The 12,500-nt window shown below is 52.6% G+C and overlaps 1 protein-coding gene across 1 annotated transcript in view; it reads right to left on the minus strand.

The window, feature by feature from the left end:
* Positions 1-2,232: 2,232 nt before the first annotated feature.
* PIK3IP1 (phosphoinositide-3-kinase interacting protein 1) overlaps positions 2,233-12,500 on the minus strand; it is a 12,969-nt gene continuing 2,701 nt past the window's right edge. The window contains exons 2-4 of the mRNA XM_075568416.1: positions 3,851-4,009; positions 3,350-3,428; positions 2,233-3,030 (exon numbers count right to left, since the gene is read on the minus strand). Coding sequence (XP_075424531.1) covers positions 2,826-3,030; positions 3,350-3,428; positions 3,851-4,009 — 443 coding nt within the window. The 3' untranslated portion in view covers positions 2,233-2,825. The remainder of the gene's footprint in view (positions 3,031-3,349; positions 3,429-3,850; positions 4,010-12,500) is intronic.

Raw genomic sequence — 12,500 nt, forward strand, 5'->3', positions numbered from 1 at the left:
GTCTCGCGCGCGTCGCCCCCCTTCTGTCTCGCGCGCGTCGCCCCCTCTGTCTCGCACGCGTCGCCCCCCTCTGTCTCGTGCGCGTCCCCCCCCCCCTCCTCTGTCTCGCGCGCGTCGCCCCCCCCTCCTGTCTCGCGCGCGTCGCCCCCCTTCTGTCTCGCGCGCGTCGCCCCCCCCATCTCGGTCTCGCACGCGTCGCCCCCCCTCCTCTATCTCGCACGCGTCGCCCCCCCCTCCTCTGTCTCGCACACGTCGCCCCCCCCCCTCCTCTGTCTCGCACGTTTCGCCCCCCTCTCACTGCTGCCCCTCTCCCCCCCCAGGCCCTGACTTCTCCCACCTGCAGACGCCCTGACCGCTCTGTCTCTGTTCCTGGGGGAGCTGGGGATTCCCCTGCCCTCTGAGCTGGAGGATCTGGAGCAGAGTGTAAGATTGCAGCATGGGCTGACCCGGGAGCGACCCGCGGGGGCGACCAGTGACCCCTGACCACAGCGGAGGCTGGAGGAGGAGAGCGCACTCATTACCGCTTCCATGGGGAGAATGTCTCTGCGCTCCCTCCTCCCCGCACCGGGTCTCTGGCCGCCGGGCTCCTCTCGGTCCCTGGAACATTTGTACACTAAAGCGGTCTGAGGTTGATCATATATAGAGGGCATTTTTCTGTAGGTTCTGATACCTGTTAAAGCAGCAAATCCCCCCAACAAACATCACTTTTTTAAAAAGTTTACTTGAACCGGATCCTTGGTCTTCGGACCCCTGGGGGACCCCCCACGTGCCAGTATAGAGCTCTTTAAATGCTTTTGTAGTGGCTGGATCAGCAAAAGATAGTCGCAGTGTTGTGGCTGCTGAACTGGAGGTCTGTACACAGTGAACTTTCCAAACCTCACGGGTCTCTTCTTCACGTGTACAGAACTTTCCAACCTCACAGGTCCTCTTCCCTTACACTATAATTCCATCTCTGATCTCACGTTGGTCCCCAAGTAATGTTGGAACCTGCAGCAACACTACATTCACCCGGGACCAAAGCAGGGAGGGAGAGGGGGGGGGGGGGGGGGTGCTGGAAACGTCCTTCATCTCAAGTTGCTGTTGCATATTGGTTTTAATCGGCTGCCATTTCCTTCTATCCCCGGACCACTTCCTTGGAGATATTGGGGGAAGGATTTTGACCACTTTTAAAATGGCCGCTCTTTCTCCAGGGGGAACATTTCTGGAATTGTGGGTTGTTTATTTTATTTTTGTGAACTGGAATTTAAAGTCTCAGAAGATTGTGTATACATATATTTTTTTATAAGGGTTTTGATTTGGGTGTCTGCACTTTAATAAGATGCTTCCTCCACGTACTGTGTATTCCACTGATCTCTTGGTGCTTTCTGCAATGATGGGGTCCAATGATTCAGGTTAGTTTAATTTCACTAGAAATCATTCAATCATGTTTAGCAATATTTAGTGAGGTTCTGGGGCTGTTAAGCTTAACCTGCCCTCTCCCGCCTGTGTATCCCCCTCACTGCGCTCTCAGAAGGGGGGTGATGCAGTGCCCATCCCTGGGAGAATGAGGGGGGGTGTTACAGTGCCCATCCCTGGGGAGAATGAGGGGGGGGGGGGGGGTGTTACAGTGCCATCCCTGGGGAGAATAAGGGGGGGGGGGGTGTTACAGTGCCCATCCCTGGGGGAGAATGAGGGGGGGGGGGGTGTTACAGTGCCCATCCCTGCAAGGGGGGGGGTGTTACAGTGCCCATCCCTGGGGAGAATGAGGGGGGGGGGGGTGTTAACAGTGCCCATCCCTGGGGAGAATGAGGGGGGGGGGGGGGTGTTACAGTGCCCATCCCTGGGGAGAATGAGGGGGGGGGTTACAGTGCCCATCCCTGGGGAGAATGAGGGGGGGGGGGGTGTTACAGTGCCCATCCCTGGGGAGAATGAGGGGGGGGGTTACAGTGCCCATCCCTGGGGAGAATGAGGGGGGGGGGGTTACAGTGCCCATCCCTGGGGAGAATGAGGGGGGGGGGTTACAGTGCCCATCCCTGGGGAGAATGAGAGGGGGGGGGGGGTTACAGTGCCCATCCCTGGGAGAATGAGGGGGGGGGGGGGTGTTACAGTGCCCATCCCTGGGGAGAATGAGGGGGGGGGGGGTGTTACAGTGCCTGCCCCGGCGTGGTAGCCCCTCACTGTGGTGACATCGTTACCTGCACATTACTAATGGTTTGTGGGGTCACCTCTCCGCCGGGTCACTTGATGCACAGACATTGTCGCCAATGTTTTATTTATAGAAACAAAACACTCATGTTAAAAAAAAGGTCAATAAAGTTTTTTTGTTTGTAATTTGTACATTCGCTTCTGTCCAGTTAAAACGTAACCAGCGTCTGCCGCCGCCCCCTGCAGAGATAACGTCGCAGAAGGAAGCTTTATAACCCCCCCCCCCCCCCCACCAACGCCGACAATGTGCGGCCGGGGTTTCCTCCCCTGTGGTGGCTGCATGTAAACGAGCCGATGCCTGGGCCCCCCGGAAACCATCGCCGTGTCCATGCAGAAGAACCGTGAGATGTGACACTGCGCACCTGAGCAACGGTGCTGCAGCCCCCCCCATTCTTCATCACCTCCCCCCTATTTTGTAGAAGGTGTGAGGTCTACAAAAATAATAACCAGGAAGTCAGCACCTCCCCCCTTTGTTAAAGAGACAGTGGGGGGTCACTTAATATCCCACAGACCCCCCTCTGATGACTCCGTGCCTGCCGCGAGTATGTCAGTGTGTGACTCTGTCAGCCGGTCCCTCATCTGAACCCAGCACTAAGAGCAGCACTTGTCCATGTTTGTGTCACTGTGCATCTGTCCATGCTTCACGCCCCGGGGGTCCCCGCAGCGTCGATCAGAGGGACCGCGCCATCCTGCGCTGGGTCTGGGGTCTGGTGGGACGGCCCCTCAATGCTGTTCTCATCCACGATCTCGCACGTGGGGTTCAGGAAGGCGGAGAGTGGGAGGTTTATGAGCTGAATCCGTCGCTCTTCCGCCTGCTGATCGTGCAGACGCTTCAGGTCTCTGCCCCTGAGGGAGAGTAGCACAGTGGGTCAGAGGGGACAGGGGCACAGGAGGGGCACAGCATCAAACAGGAAGCACTACACAGGGACATGTCATGGAAGGGAGGTGAGGGGACAGACACGTCATGGGAGAGGCGGTACGGATGTATTATTTGCTTTCTTAGTATTCTCAAATATTCTCTAAATCCGCACAAAAATGAGCAATCCTCCAGCGCCCCGAAACACACCCCCCCCACCCCCCACTTTATATTGTGAGGATGGAACGCTGCAGTAATGTTACTCCACTGTATATACTCGGGGGGGGGGGCGGGCTGCATGTTACTGACCTCTTGTACATATATCCGACCACGATGCCGCTTCCGATCGCAATGATTATCACAATCATGAGGATGCCCAGGACGTAGCCTGCAGGGAGATACAAAGGGACGTCACATGTGTCCCTAGAGACAGGACACACGTGGGGACATCCTGTGCTGACGCTGGCACGCACACAGTAAGGTATATTATAATTCCCTGTATTACTGTCTCTGTTATAAAGTGCTGCGTAAATGGTTGGCACTATAGAAATATATAATGGGCACTATAGAAATATACAATGGGCACTCGAATAGGGGGGCTATAAAATAAAGTAGGGACCCCACAATATGCCTCTATTGTGTGTATATAGCCAAATGAAAGGTACTGGATACACGTATATATGTATATATGTGTGTATGGGAGATTATTGTGCTCACAGGTAAGTACAATAGCAGCAGAAATAGAAGGATCACATATACACACACCACATGGTGTCCCAACGTCACGCGGGTCAGAGGTCACAGTCTCACCTAGTGCCCCCAGATCTTTCTTCTCTCGGGGGCTCACTCGGACCCTCTGGCTGATGCCAATAACCGGCTGCACCGCGGCTAACTCCTCCTGCGACTCTGCTGGCTCCTCCCAGGTCTGCGTTGATACGGCCGAGGGGGACGTGGGGTAATCAGAGGGGGCTACAAGGAGAGGAGACACGGTCAGCCCCTGGGGGGACGGGGGCGGCGGGGGGGGGGGGGGCAGAGAGTATCACCGCTTTATCATTCACAAACTTACAATTCCACTACAAGAAGAGAAGATGTTTTAGAAGGTCTCCCACTCGTGTATAAATCTTCCAGAGCTTCGCCCCAATGTTTTATTCATGGAAATCAGAGACAGAACCAGAACTTTTTTTTTTTTTTTTTTTAGCCACTTTGCGGTTTGGGAAACAGAGAGCGAGAGAAAGAAACACTGATCAAGCGCAAGTGTGTATACAGGCGCAGGAAGATTACATATACAGGTGCAACCTCTGTCTCTGGGCAGAAACGGGGCGAGGCATATACAGGTGCAGAAATATTAGGTGTGTGGAGAAGTGTCTTCACTTAAAACCATGGGGGTGGAAAATAGGGGGGAGGGGGATACGGGGGGTATGAGTAGGATGACCAGATTGTCCCGGTTTTTAGGGCTCTGTCCCGACCATTTTGGGGTGCGATCCTAGTTTTTTAGCCTGTTGGCCGCACATGCGTGATTGGCGTTTGCGAGCGCCAACTGCGCATACGTGACGTGTGTCCCGGTTTGTGCTTGTACAAATCTGGTGACCCTAGGTTTGAGGGGATAAAGCATGGGCTATGTGGGGAAAAGAAAAAAATGTGACAAGCGCTAAAGATTACAACACCAATGTGACAAATAAAATAATATAAGGCTGCCTAGTAATACTGCAGTACTAGCAGAAAGTGCTTGAAAAGAGAAAAACCTGGCGCCAAAAGTTCTATAGAAAGTCCTGTACTCCTCAGGGGATCAGCACACTTGCTCCACAGGCCATGTATATGAAAAAACACAAACACAGATCATAGTGCAACTCTGCAGGGTTAAAACAATGCTACACTACACATAACATAGAGACTCCTAGTGACATATAAAACACTAATTTATTATATAAAAAGAACTATGCCATAAAATGGTAGGACAAATTAGAACACCGCTGGTCATCCAAGATGGAAAAATCAGAGCCCTACTTACAAGCAGCAAGGCATAAACTCGCGATGTAACAGAGAGTCCTCTTGGCGCTGGTGGTATCTTAGCAGAGTTGTTTTCCCGCTGCGCTGCGGCTCTCGTGCCCACTTTCCCTCCAGGGGTTACCAGGAACAGTGACAGTGACGGAGGCCCCGCTCGTGGAGCACCACAGCTCAACACCGCGTTGGGCCACTCTCCTCACTTCCTCCTCCGGTTCAACAGGCTGTCTCTGCGCGAGTGTGCCCGTGCCCTTAAAGGGACAGTAAGTGCGTCCTCTATGCCAAGGGCTGACAATTGTAAAAGGCTCCAAAAACGAACCAAGTGTCCCAAATGAGTCCAGTACCAACACAAAGTGACTGGCACCTGCCAACACGTTTCGTAGACGTTACTCTACTTCCTCAGGGGCTACAACAACTGATACTAGGTGACATACATATATACCCTAACCAATTAAAAACTAATTGACCAATTACAGCTAAATAGCCTGCATGTCATTAGTATCAAATCACTATGTCTCTTACTACTAGACGCATATATGAACACGTCTACAATATTAAAAAGGGTTTAACATCACACAGTGTGTCCCACCACTTTTTGGTTCATCATGGTAAAAATCCAAAGGGCCTTGTCTGTCAACCTATTGAATTGTGTACACCAAATTGGAGAGGTGGTAATAATACCCAACACATCAATAGGAGAGAGGCCTTTTGGATTTATGAACTTAAGACTCTATCCCCAAACGGCCTTAATATTGATTTTGAGCTGGGTTCATTTTTGGGTAGATGAAAAGGTTAATGTAAGCATCAATGATGTGACTCTAAAGCGATAACAACCATGGTCCAATGGATAGCACTTTACCTATCTGACTCTGTCTAATTATTTGCAAAGGCATGTGCACAATAAGTGGTTTCGAATGTTTGTTTATCCTTTGGCCTCATTCTGTTATTTTTGGTATATACATATGAAGTTATGATACTCCAATTGGATATTTAGGATATATGGTTATGTGTTGTTAATCTGTATGTTTTTATGTAATTTTGTATTTCTATGTATAGTAAGTAGTAAGAGACATAGTGATTTGATACTAATGACATGCAGGCTATTTAGCTGTAATTGGTCAATTAGTTTTTAATTGGTTAGGGTATATATGTATGTTACCTAGTATCAGTTGTTGTAGCCCCTGAGGAAGTAGAGTAACGTCTACGAAACGCGTAGGGCAGATGACAGTCACTTTGTGTTGGTACTGGACTCATTTGGACACTTGGTTCGTTTTTGGAGCCTTTTACAATTGTCAGCCCTTGGCATACAGGACGCACTTACTGTCCCTTTAAGGGCACGGGCACACTCGCTCGCGGGCGCACAGAGACAGCCTGTTGAACCGGAGGAGGAAGTGAGGAGAGTGGCCCAACGCGGTGTTGAGCTGTGTGCTCCACGAGCGGGCCTCCGTCACTGTCACTGTTCCTGGTAACCCCTGGAGGGAAAGTGGGCACGAGAGCCGCAGTGCAGCGGGAAAACAACTCTGCTAAGATACCACCAGCGCCAAGAGGACTCTCTGTTACATCGCGTGTTTATGCCTTGCTGCTTGTAAGTAGGGCTCTGATTTTTCCATCTTGGATGACCAGCGGTGTTCTAATTTGTCCTACCATTTTATGGCATAGTTCTTTATATATAATAAATTAGTGTTTTATATGTCACTAGGAGTCTCTATGTTATGTGTGTAGTGTAGCATTGTTTTAACCCTGCAGAGTTGCACTATGATCTGTGTTTGTGTTTTTTCCTATACATGGCCTGTGGAGCAAGTGTGCTGATCCCTGAGGAGTACAGGACTTTCTATAGAACTTTTGGCGCAGGGTTTTCTCTTTTCATGGGCTATGTGGGGGATACAGGAGGGGATGTCAGGGGGATACAGGAGGGGATGAGGGCAATATAGGGGGGGGAGTATGAGGGGATACAGGATGGGGGTATGAGGGGGGAGAGTATGAGAGGGTTATAGGTGGTATGAGAGGGTTATGGGGGAGACTATAAGGGGGATACCCCCTCCAATTTTTAACAACCTCTCCTACATCAAATCTCTATCCTTTCCTGCCCAGACCTGGCAACCTCGCTACACAACAGTGCACTTTCATCAGCCCTAGACAAGACAGCCCCTGACACCACATGTCACTCCCGACAATGTAAGACACATCCATGGCACACAAGCTCTACCAGCTACCCGCTACCCGCTACCCCCAAACGTGATCACGCACGGCTGAAAGTTTCTGCAGGAAATCACGCTCTAAAGCCGATTTCCTCCACTGTAAATTCATACTCTCCTCCTATAACACTGCCCTCTCCTCCTATAACACTGAACACTGCCCTTTCCCTTACCAAGCAAACCTACTTTTCTTCACTCTTACAAACTTTGTCCTCCACCACTCAATGCCTATTCACCACCTTTAACTCCCTCCTCTGCCCAACTGCACCTCCGGCCCCCTGCCACCCGCACAGCCCACGATCTTGCCACCTACTTCACAGATAAGATTTAGTCCATCAAACGTGACATCTCTTCATGCCAGGCTCCCCACTCACCACCTCCATCCCTTCGCACACTTAAATCCACCCTTAGTTAATGTTCCCCTGTGACGGAGGACGAGGTCTCTGTGCTCCTCTCATCATCTCACCCTACAACCTGCTCACGTGATCCTATTCCCTCGCATCTCCTCCGCTCCGCCTCCCGCGCACTAAACCCTACGCTAAGTCACCTTTGCAAACTCTCATCTCTGGCACATTCCCATCTTCCTTCAAACACGCCCTCATCACGCCTATTCTAAGGAAACCCTCTTGTGACCCAGCCTCCCTAACTCCCGCCCCATCTCTCTTCTCCCCTTTGCCTCCAAGCTACTTGAGCGACTTGTATACAGTACAACCGCTTGACAATCTTTCTCTCCTCCAACTCTCTGCAACCAGGTTTCTACCCTCTACACTCCACCGAGACATCACGAACAAAACGGGACAATAACCTGCTCACAGCTAAGTCTAAGGGTCGCTTCGCCCTACTAATTCTCCTCAATCTCTGCTGCCCTCGATACTGTTGATCACCCTGTTCTCCAGTCTCCACTCCATTGGCCTCCATGACAGAGCAGTCTCCTGGTTCATGTCATACCTATCCAACCGCTCCTTCAGTGTTCCTTCTCTGGTGCCTCCTTCTCTTCACTACCTCTTTCTTTTGGAATCCCACAAGGCTCTGTCCTTGGCCCTCTGCTCTTCTCACTCTACACCTCCTACCACCTGCTCAAGGATGTCTTCTCTCTACCCTCTTTGTATCTAAAGCCCTCTCCCGCCTTAATCCTTTCTCACTGACTGCCCCGCACCTCTGGAATGCCCTTCCCCTCAGTACCCGACTAGCACCCTCTCTATCCACCTTTAAAACCCACCTTAAGACCCACTTGCTTAAAGAAGCATATGAGTAGCACCGTAGATATTACTAGACACGATACATAAAGCTTGGCCCCCTGTAGAAGCACTTACCAGAACGCCCTCCTACTGTTTCTGTACGTTATCCCTACCTACCAATTAGACTGTAAGCTCCTCGGGGCAGGGACTCCTCTTCCTTAATGTTACGTTTGTCTGAAGCACTTATTCCCATGACCTGTTATTTATATCTATTTATTATCTGTTATTTATTTGATTACCACGTGTATTACTACTGTGAAGCGCTATGTACATTAATGGCGCTATACAAATAAAGACATACAATACAATACACCTCTTCTCTTGGTGAACTAATGCAATCTTTTTGACCTCCCCCTCTTTTCTGTCCCGTGTCTCCAACTGTCTCTCTGTAATCTCCTCCTGGATGTCTCACCGTTATTTGAAGCTTAACATGTCCAAAACAGAACTAATACTCTTTCCCCCTTCCACTGTCACCCCTGCACCCAAATTCTCCTTCACTGTCACCCCTACACCCCCTCACTGTCACCCCTGCACCCAAACTCTCCCTCACTGTCACCCCTACACCCACACACCCCCTCACTGTCACCCCTACACCCAAACTCTCCCTCACTGTCACCCCTACACCCAAACACCCCCTCACTGTCACCCCTACACCCAAACACTCCCTCACTGCCACACCTACACCCAAACTCTCCCTCACTGTCACCCCAACACCCAAACTCTCCCTCACTGTCACCCCTACACCCAAACTCTCCCTCACTGTCACCCCTACACCCAAACTCTCCCTCACTGTCACCCCTACACCCAAACACTCCCTCACTGCCACCCCTACACCCAAACTCTCCCTCACTGCCACCCCTACACCTTAACTCTCCCTCACTGTCACCCCTACACCCAAACTCTCCCTCACTGTCACTCCTACACCCAAACTCTCCCTCACTGTCACCCCTACACCCAAACTCTCCCTCACTGTCACCCCTACACCCAAACACTCCCTCACTGCCACCCCTACACCCAAACTCTCCCTCACTGCCACGCCTACACCCAAACTCTCCCTCACTGTGACCCCTACACCCAAACTCTCCCTCACTGTCACCCCTACACCTAAACTCTCCCTCACTGTCACCCCTACACCCAAACTCTCCCTCACTGTCACCCCTACACCCAAACACTGCCTCACTGTCACCCCTACACCTAACACTCCCTCAATGTCACCCCTACAACCAAACTCTCCCTCACTGTCACCCCTACACCCAAACTCTCCCTCACTGTCACCCCTACACCCAAACTCTCCCTCACGGCCACCCCTACACCTAACACTCCCTCAATATCACCTCTACACCCAAACTCTCCCTCACTGTCACCCCTACACCCAAACTCTCCCTCACTGTCACCCCTACAACCAAACTCTCCCTCAATGTCACCCCTACACCCAAACTCTCCCTCACTGTCACCCCTACACCCAAACTCTCCCTCACTGTCACCTCTACACCCAAACTCTCCCCCACTGTCACCCCAACACCCACACTCCCTCACTGTCACCCCTACACCCAAACTCTCCCTCACTGTCACCCCTACAACCAAACTCTCCCTCAATGTCACCCCTACACCCAAACTCTCCCTCACTGTCACCCCTACACCCAAACTCTCCCTCACAGTCACCCCTACATCCAAACTCTCCCTCACTGACACCCCTACACCTAAACTCTCCCTCACTGTCACCCCTACATCCAAACTCTTCCTCACTGTCACCCCTACATCCAAACTCTCCCTCACTGACACCCCTAGACCCAAACACTCCCTCACTGTCACCCCTACACCCAACCTCTCCCTCACTGTCACCCCTACACCCAACCTCTCCCTCACTGTCACCCCTACACACACACTCCCTCACTGCCACCCCTACACCTAAACTCTCCCTCACTGTCATCCATACACCCAAACACTCCCTCACTGCCACCCCTACACCTAAACTCTCCCCCACTGTCACCCCTACACCCAAACTCTTCCTCACTGTCACCCCTACATCCAAACTCTCCCTCTCTGTCACCCTTACATCCAAACTCTCCCTCACTGACACCTCTACACCTAAACTTTCCCTCACTGTCACCCCTACACCTAAACTCTCCCCCACTGTCACCCCTACACCCAAACTCTCCCTCACCCCTACATACAAAATCTCCCTCACTGTCATTAACATCACAATCTCATCAACACCTCAAGCCCGCTGCCTCCTCCTGCATTCCCTTAGGCTAAGGCCCCGCTCCCTCAGTCAGCGCGCCCGCACTGCAGACAGGCGGGCGCTGACAGATACAGACCGCGATATGCGGTCTGTAGGGAGCGGGAGGGGGGCGGGATCTGATCGTGGTGCCGTCCACTCCCCCCCACACACACACACACACACATATATACATATATACATATACACACATACACACACACATACACACATACACACACTTTAACCCGCAGCTCCTTCCCTGCTCCCCGCCCAAGGCGCCTCCCATCTAGCTCCTTCCCTCCCCTCCTCCCCATTGGCTGACTCGCGTACCACGTGATGCGTCAGCGCCGAAAATCACTAGGATCTTGCAGCATCGGCCGGCTGACGCGTCACAGTACGTAGTCAGCCCTGCCGGAAGGAGGCAGCGGGGGCAGGGACCATTTAAGCAAGGGTCTGGTGGTTCGCGGCCGCGCGCCCCGCCGGCCGCAGCGGGTTCGCAGCCTTAGTCTTGTCGTCTCCACCTCCGAAATATTGCCAGGATACACCATTTTGAAACTCATGATGAAACTAAAATCCTAATCCACGCACTCATCCTCTCCCGCCTTGACTACTACAGCAACCTCCTCCTAATTGGCATTCCCCTCGTCCGCCTCTCCCAACGCCAATCCATCCAACACGCTGCCACCAGACTCATCTACTGATCTCACCGCGCCACTTCTGCTGCTCCGCTACACATATCCCTACACTGGCGTCCCATATGCTCTAGAACCGGGGTGCGCAAACTCGGGGGCATGAGATTTGTCTGGGGGGGGGGGGCACGGGCAGTTGCAGAGGTTCAGCGCTCTTCCCCCAGGCATTTAAATGAAATGCTGGGGGACCGCGTGAGGCCCCTACAACAATAAAATTTTCCGGGATTCAGACGCTGTGACGCGTCTCCATGGCAACACAGCGGCAAATTACGCCGCGGGGTCATGTGACGTGACATCACTGGCGTCAAATGACGCCATGGATCACGTGACCCCGGAGCGTCATGTGATGCCCCTGCCAGGTAGGAGGGGGGGTGCGAGCTCCGGAGCAGGCAGAGGGGTGGGGGGTGGAGGGGGGGGCGGGTGCAGCAGGAAAAGTTTGCGCTCCCCTGCTCTAGAAACAAAGTTAAAACCCTAAGGTCTCAACAACGCTGCTCCCCACTTACATCTCAGCCCTCACCCCCAAAATATATCCCTAAACGCCCCCTATATTCTGCCCACGACATCCTCCTCTCCTCCTGTCTTATATTTCCCCCTCTCACTCCCGCGCTGCCCCCTCTCCCTGGAATTCCCTACCCCGCAGCACCAGACTCTCCCCCGGCTTTCAGACATTTATAAAACTCCCGGCATAACTAACATCCAACGTCCCGCACCCCCAACTAGGCCTGCAGGCAGATCCCCCGGAGGCAGGACTACAGTTCTGACCAGGGCCGCCCCCCCATGTGGGATACAGGGGGGAGGGGGTATAACATGGGGGATACAGGGGGGAGGGGGTATAACATGGGGGATACAGGGGGGAGGGGGTATAACATGGGGGATACAGGGGGGAGGGGGTATAACATGGGGGATACAGGGGGGAGGGGGTATAACATGGGGGATACAGGGGGGAGGGGGTATAACATGGGGGATACAGGGGGAGGGGGTATAACATGGGGAATACAGGGGAGAGGGGGTATAACATGGGGATACAGGGGGAGGGGGTATAACATGGGGATACAGGGGGAGGGGGTATAACATGGGGGATACAGGTGGGAGGGGGTATAACATGGGGGATACAGG

The sequence above is a fragment of the Ascaphus truei genome, chromosome 13 (genome assembly GCF_040206685.1).
Source record: "Ascaphus truei isolate aAscTru1 chromosome 13, aAscTru1.hap1, whole genome shotgun sequence".
Classification (NCBI taxonomy): domain Eukaryota; kingdom Metazoa; phylum Chordata; class Amphibia; order Anura; family Ascaphidae; genus Ascaphus; species Ascaphus truei.